The sequence below is a fragment of the Juglans microcarpa x Juglans regia genome, chromosome 2S (assembly GCF_004785595.1).
Source record: "Juglans microcarpa x Juglans regia isolate MS1-56 chromosome 2S, Jm3101_v1.0, whole genome shotgun sequence".
NCBI classification, from domain to species: domain Eukaryota; kingdom Viridiplantae; phylum Streptophyta; class Magnoliopsida; order Fagales; family Juglandaceae; genus Juglans; species Juglans microcarpa x Juglans regia.
Genome location: NC_054597.1, coordinates 5,851,957 through 5,859,506, shown reverse-complemented (window position 1 = coordinate 5,859,506; position 7,550 = coordinate 5,851,957). Strand labels below are relative to the sequence as shown.

The following is a 7,550-nucleotide window of genomic DNA, read 5'->3' as shown; positions in this document are numbered from 1 at the left end:
ATCTCAATATGGCTTTAACCTCATAAAAGCATAATGGTTGACCGAAAATACGTTTAACAAAGGATAAAGAAGACATTGATAATGATGACATTCTAACATGAACTAGAATCACAAGGTGACTTAGGTTTTCAAATCCAAGGTTGCAAATCCAAGGTTACAATCTAAGGTTACAAATCCAAGGTTCAAATCCAAGTTACAAGTTACAAATTCAAGGTACAAGTTACAAATCCAAGGTTACAATCTAAGGTTACAAATCCAAGGTTCAAATCCAAGTTACAAGTTACAAATTCAAGGTACAAGTTACAAATCCAAGGTTCAAATCTAAGTTACAAGTTACAAATCAAAGGTTCAAATCCAAGTTGCAAGTTACAAATCCAAGTTACAAATTACAAATCACAAGTTATAAGTTACAAGTTACAAATCCAAGGTTCAAATCCAAGAAATATCTTAAATAAACAGGAGAGTTCTTAGATAAGAATATAGTAGTGTGGGGTATTGCACAAGAAATATCTTAAACTCAACCAAAGAAGTCTAGAGAATCCTTAAGGCTCGTTGGAGATGCTTCCTTCAGTGACTTGATGCCTCTCTCTCCTACAACATTAAGCATAAGATCATGGTTAGTTAAGTGGTAAAAATGAAGAGAACTTCAAATAATAAATGGCACATCAAAATCAATTTTAGCTCAAAAAACAAATATCTATATCATAAACTTACAAGGGCAAATAAAATATCTATATCATAAACCCTAGTTTTTGGATTAGGGTTGACTAGGGTTAGGGTTTCGAGATTTTGGGTTAGGATTAGGGTTTCAGGATTTAGGGTTAGGGTTAGGGTTAGAGTTTCAAAATAGGGTTTTGTGGCTCGGAAGATGTGGGGAAGACGAGGGAGAGGCAGAGATTCGTCGTCTTCGTGTGGGTCCTTAGAGATTCATCACTTGGGGAAGACGAAGGGATTTTGTGGGGCTTCGAGCTTCGATTTTGTGGAGAAGACGAAGGGAGGGAGACTGGTGGGAAGTAGAGGGTCTTCACTGCTCGGGAAAGATGAAGGGGAGATTTCGTAGGGCATCGATTTTGTAGGGCTTCGTGGGGAAGACGAAGGGAGGGAGACTAGAGTGCTGAAGACGACGGTAGGGAGGCTAGTCACTTGAAGACAAATGATGGAGCGCGGAAGGAGTTCGGGGGTTGAAGACGAATGGAGGCAGACGAGTGTTGAAGGGGCTTGGGGGTTGAAATCTAGGAGGGAAGAAAAATGTGAAACAAAACACCCTGTTTCATTTTCTATGGGGACAATGGTTCCCTTGCGGTTCCCCCTCTCGATTGCATCTAGAGTTTTTGTTTCATTCAAACCCATTCTCCTTATTACACATTTTCTCACTCTGGTTTCATATTGTGAAGTATGCACTCTTTCATCCATTCTCACTTATCTCTATGACATATGTTTATAAAAAATACATATATGAAACATGACATAATTATATAACATAATTATATAATTAAATTTGGATTAATCTGAAATATGACATAATTATATAATATTGTATAAGAAGAGATATTGCAAATTCATTAGTAGTTAAAAGAAATATTTGAAATAAATAAAAAATATTAAAAATAATATTTAAATGATATAGAAAAAAATAGATAAGCTTATGTATGGCCTATTGTAAAAATCAGTATATAAAATAGAAAAAATGAATTTTGATAATATATTTTGAATGATAAAATAGATAAACCATTGTATCCACCTAAATTATATTTATTAATATATGCTGTACTTTAATTATTTTTAAAATATTATATTTAAAATTAAGATCCAACTATATTATAAAAAAGTAAAGAGGGAAGAAGTATTTATTATTTATGAGTAATGCTATATGCAGTCGTGAAGTATGCAAGCGTCGTACAATTATTTTAAAAAATAGTAAAATTTATTATTAAAAAATTAATTTTTTTCAAGTAAGTTACATATTTATTTATTTATTTTTAAATAATTATGCGATAGATTCATACTCACTATTATAATTATCATTTTTTATTATTTATTATCGGGGAAAAATCATACAGCAGCATCAGGTTTCCACGTGTCCCGTCGCGGATCGCCTCCGAGTCTCTGAGATCATCTCCTCACGAGTTTCTGGTCATGCTACATCTTGAACGTTTCGCTCCCACCCACTCACCCAAAGCTCAACTCGCCCAGCTGACTCAAACCCCGCGGCTTGCATCCACTTGGTCCCGATTCAATAACCCACTCAAACCCGCTTTCTCCGATTCTATGGAGCACAGACAGTTGCATCCTCATTGCGATCATCCTCAACACTCCCCCTTGCTTCTCTAGAAACCTCCAGAACCTTCTCTCTGTTGACTTCTGTTTTTCCACGAATCGGGATGGCTCCGCTTCATTCGATTCTGCTCTTCTTCGCACTTCTCTGTATCGTTCGTGCTCTCGAAGCTAGCACTGGCGACGCTGATCCGATTTACAAGTAACCTTTCTTTCTTTCTTTTTTCATCATCCTTTCTTTGCGTTTGGTCAAGTTTTTCCATTTTCATTTTATTTTCTGTTGGATTATCGTGATCGGTTAGGTGTTTGACTTCGTTTTCTTTTCCAAATTTTGGTTAATATCGATATGCTTGCACTGTTTGATAGAGAAGATAGGCTTTGGTTCTTTTTTTATAGTAACCTGTGCAGCAGTGGCAAATTAATTCTATCGAATTTCTAATGTAGTGCGAGTTTAAAAAGAAAAAAGAAAGATAGAGAGAGAGACTGTTATCATATAGATATATTTGAATGTGAGGGTAATAGAGTAAAGTTTGAGATTCCTGAAATTTGGATGGTACTGAGTAACCGATACATTTATTGAGAAACTAATGTTACTGGAAGACATGTTGGTTGTGTTGGGTTTGTGGAGCCTGGTTTGTTGGTCTATCGGCCCAATTTGATGACTTGATCTGACAAGGATGCATTATGGTTTTTTGGCGGATTTTCAAGGAGGCTTGGGCCGATACCTTGTGGGGTCCGGGGGCAACACCCCCGGGGAACATTTTTGGCACTGTTTGCAATCAGAAAAAGCGTCAGGCAGAAAGTTCCCTCGAATCTCGCTTGAACAAACATTAGACAGAGATCTTGTTTGACACTTCGCTCGAGCGAATAATGCAAAAAAGTAAAAATTAGGGTTTCCGTCATGTGACACTATAAATATGTATTTAATGAATAGTTTAGTACACCCTGAGTGTTCTTAACGGTGAGATTTCGCTTCAAAGTGTATTTTGTGATTCCTCAGTATAATAAAATCCTCTGCAGCTCTATGGATTTCCGAACCAAGTTAATTTTGTGTCGTGTGATCGGTTTGCTTGTGTTTGCTTTTGCTTGTTTGTCATCGTTTTTCACAACAGGTTGTGCTTACCTAAGTTGATGGTGTATTGAAGAAGTTGTTGAAGAAGTCCGTACTTGGGTGCCTAGGCAAGCAAACTAGTAGTTGTTAACATTTATAAGAAGCAACACATGGTTGCAAAATAAAAACTTTCAGCCCTTTTCTTGGATGTTCAAGCTCGTTCATTTCAATTCTGGGAGATTTTTTTGGGAAACAAAATTATTCATATGTTGTTTGGCCAAGATCTTGAACATGGTTTTTTAGTGCTGATTTGCATAAAAAAGTTCTATGTAAATCCCATATATTCCAATCACAATAAAACATATGAGCTGATGAGGTGACTTATATGAAGCCAAGAACTGTGGATCCGATGTCATAGGTAGTGGCATGACATATGAGTTATGAAGAAGGAATGAGGTGGTGGTGGTGGTGGTGGTGGTGGTGAGGAGTAGGAATGGAGAGATCCAAGAGAGAGATAAAAGGGCAAATATGTGAGAAAGAGAAAAGAGAGGGCCACATTTCTGGAGAATAACTTAACTTTTTTAAAGCATAAGTCATGTTCAACCAGGTAAAAAGAATTAGTTTCTTCTACTTGTTTATGCATGCCTTTTTTATTTCTGCTTTAGCGCTTTAAGCTTATTTATCAGTATATTACTTTGTCATTGCTATTCTCATTTTGTTTCACAGGGCTTGTGTGGACAAGTGTGAGAAAACTGGATGCGTAGGAGAGAAATGTTTCCAACATTGTAAATTCTCATCTGATGGAAAATCTATTGATGGTCCATGGTATCTGCAAGAACCACTTTATCTGAGGTGGAAACAATGGGACTGCCGCACTGACTGTAGATACCACTGCATGCTATCTAGGGAGGAAGAAAGAGAGCAACTTGGTGATAGGCCTGTCAAATATCATGGGAAATGGCCATTTCGACGTGTTTATGGGATTCAGGTTTTTACATTAATATTTGAGGAGTACAGTTTTGTTTTAAATAATTACCTGGATTATGATTGCTTACACAATCTATGAATAAATGCTCTTTTTTTAGGAACCTGTTGCCGTTGCTCTGTCTGCCCTCAATCTTGCTATGCAATTTCATGGTTGGCTATCCTTTTTCATCCTTTTATATTACAAACTGCCTTTGAGGCCTGATAAGAAGGCATATTACGAGTATACTGGCTTGTGGCATATCTATGGAATTTTATCGATGAATGCCTGGTTCTGGAGTGCTGTTTTTCACAGTCGGTAAGCATCCCTCACATCATGCATAAATTAAAATGAGGATATGATTCATGCCTAAAATACTCTGAAACAAGAAAATACCTTTTTGCTTTGCATATAATGGTCAACTCCTTATCACTCTGGTTTGCGCACAATGGAGGAACTTCGGAACTTTTTTGTGTACACCTTATAACTCTGGTTTTCAGCCATTGTGCTTAATGGAATTATTGTTCATGATTTTCTGTTTTAATTTCTGGTTCCTAGAATGTATTTAGGTCTTCTTTTGTATACTTCCTGTGTACATAGGCTTTGCCTATTTCATTCGTATAAATAAAATTTTCATTTAACTTATATAAAAAAAAAATAACGGTAAACTCCAGACATACTGAGAAGCCTAGTGCCATTCACATCCTATAGGGTAAAACAGATTCTGGTTCATCATGTGGATATTTCTCTTGGCTGCTTTTGTTTTCAACTTATGAAGTTACTTATCATTGGAAAAACTCTTTTGTTTATTTTTGGCGTGTTATGCTGTTAACTGTTTGTTGATTTAATCCTTTATAGAGATGTGGAGTTGACAGAGAAGCTAGATTTTTCATCTGCTGTGGCCTTTCTTGGGTTTAGCCTGATTGTAGCATTACTGCGAGCTTTTAATGTGAGGGATGAAGCTACAAGGGTCATGGTCGCTGCTCCGCTGCTCGCATTTGTGACAACACATATCTTGTATCTGAACTTCTACAAACTTGATTATGGTAGATCATTTTCCTAATATCCACCCCTAGGGAATGAAGCCCTAGTGATGCTAAATTATGCCAATCATAATTGTTATTGTGTATGGCTTAGGTACTCCACCAGTTTAGGGTTTCCATTTAGCCAGGATTGCCTCGTTCACTAATTTATGTAGTTAAGAGTTTTAAAGCAAATTTTAATCTAACAATGCCTTTTTTCAGCTATTTGGGACTGTCAACGCTTACTTTTTTTACTACTAAATCTTGGTCTTACCTGCACAATCTTTTCTTCAATTATAGGGATTATTTTTGCCTTTTCTGGTGCAGTTGTTATCTTCTTTTTCACACAATTCACTATGGTTGCTATATCTCAACTTTTTCCTGAATTTCTCTTTCTGTAAATACTCATGAGTGGATTTTTATTTCCTTCTGTCCTTTTTTGTCATGTTTCTCATCCATCTCAACCTTGTTTAAGCTAATCCTGATATTGTGACCTGCCTATATGCGGAAATATCTTGTTTGACTTTGTTCAATTTAGATACACTGCAGAACAGTTTAAATCGATCCTTTTTGTGAGGTTACCTATGCAATTTTCTTCCTGACTTCAAATATGTTGTTTGGCTTTGTTCAATTGAGATACACTGCAACAGTTTAAATCGATCCTTTTTGTGAGGTTACCCATGCAATTTTCTTCCTGACTTCAAATATAACTGATTTTGGAAATGAATTAGTTAAAACAGATTTAGTTCAGTGCCTTTTTATGCTTAAAATGTTTACTAATTTAATAAATTTTTCCATGTAAGTTGGATCCATATTGATAGCTGTGAATTGTCATAATTAATCTCTTAAATTCTCAATAAGTATCTTACTATTTCTTATTAAATTAACTATATCACTCTTTACCTATGTATCCATGCAAATTTCATGGACAATGATATCTTTTGACTTCCAGCTCTGTAAAAGACAGTAATGATAGCTAACTGCTACAACCATATTGCTTGGTAGTTGGGACCGTGCCACGGAATTATTTGGTTCATGAATTTGTCAAAGTACTCTGAAAATGCCTTGTATTTCTCGGGAATCAATAAATATTAGTTTTTACGTATCAATTTCATGCTGGCACATGCTCAAGTGTCATTGGTATATTGAAGCAAGCCTTGAACCTGTGATTCAAAACAGGGTTGGAAGTATTTTTCTAGGCAAGTAAATATGTGTTGTTGCCTGCATGGACTGCGGTAATCAATTAATTTTTATTCAGTAACTTAATGCCAACCTTCTTTGAAGACATGGACCTAAAGTAGAAATAGGATGCATTAAGGGAATCAGTTTCTAGTTTGAAAACCCACTTTGCATTGCATGGTCTCATTCTCTATTTTCTGTGTAGTGGCCTTACACAAGTTGACCATTTTGCAGGTTTGAATATGAAAGTGTGTGTAGCCATGGGTGTTGTCCAACTTCTTGTATGGTCAATCTGGGCTGGAGTCACTTGCCACCCATCCCGCTGGAAATTATGGTTGGTGATTTTGGGTGGTGGCCTTGCAATGCTGTTGGAGGTGTATGACTTTCCACCCTACCGAGGATTCGTCGATGCTCATGCACTTTGGCATGCGACCACTGTCCCTCTCACATACGTCTGGTGGAGTTTTATCAGGGACGATGCAGAGTTTAGGACATCGTCTCTCCACAAGAAGATGAAGTAGCATATCGAAATTGAACGCTTGAACTAATGAGCTGGTGGATTGCACGAAGTACAAGGCATGCTCGCCTCACTGTTAATACATCGAATGTACTCTCTCTCTCTCTCTCTCACCTCTGGGTATGCAGTTTGTTGGAGTGCTTCCCATGACAGGTCTCTTTGCTTTGCTTTTTGCTTGATAACAACCAATTTGTTTTTCCACATAATATGTGGGATATTTTTGTAATGGAACTTACATTTCCCGTTCTCTTTTTACTTCCCCCATTTGGCAATTTCATAGCTATTAGATGTAAGAATCAAAACAACCATTGCAACTATATTTTGCTGTGAAAACTTTGTGTAGCCTGTTCATACTCAGTTGCTTTTGTGTTTTGTCCAGAGTCGCTGAGAAGCTTAGGCAAGAATGAATGTCGTTATTCTGAACAGTAAGACATAAGTTTATGCACAATTTCCTTTTAGATGTTTTTAACTTTTGGGTTGTGAACCCTTTGTGATTGAACTGGTCAAATGTTACAATACACCGTGTACCACAAATGTACAAGT

At 36.7% G+C, this 7,550-nt stretch overlaps 1 protein-coding gene across 1 annotated transcript; it reads left to right on the top strand.

Annotated features, from left to right (window-relative positions):
- The first annotated feature begins 2,063 nt into the window (after positions 1-2,063).
- LOC121252468 (post-GPI attachment to proteins factor 3-like) lies at positions 2,064-7,364 on the top strand. The gene is made up of 5 exons (XM_041152133.1): positions 2,064-2,476; positions 4,052-4,313; positions 4,411-4,607; positions 5,148-5,335; positions 6,725-7,364. The coding sequence occupies exons 1-5, from the start codon at positions 2,382-2,384 to the stop codon at positions 7,009-7,011; spliced, it is 1,029 nt and encodes a 342-aa protein (XP_041008067.1). The 5' UTR covers positions 2,064-2,381; the 3' UTR covers positions 7,012-7,364.
- Positions 7,365-7,550: the final 186 nt, after the last annotated feature.

Excerpts from the sequence above, each read along its gene's own strand:
- LOC121252468 (XM_041152133.1), top strand. The coding sequence starts at position 2,382 with ATGGCTCCGCTTCATTCGATTCTGCTCTTCTTCGCACTTCTCTGTATC. Across the intron at positions 4,314-4,410 it reads GACGTGTTTATGGGATTCAG|GAACCTGTTGCCGTTGCTCT; the intron begins GTTTTTACATTA and ends CTCTTTTTTTAG. Across the intron at positions 5,336-6,724 it reads CTTCTACAAACTTGATTATG|GTTTGAATATGAAAGTGTGT; the intron begins GTAGATCATTTT and ends ACCATTTTGCAG.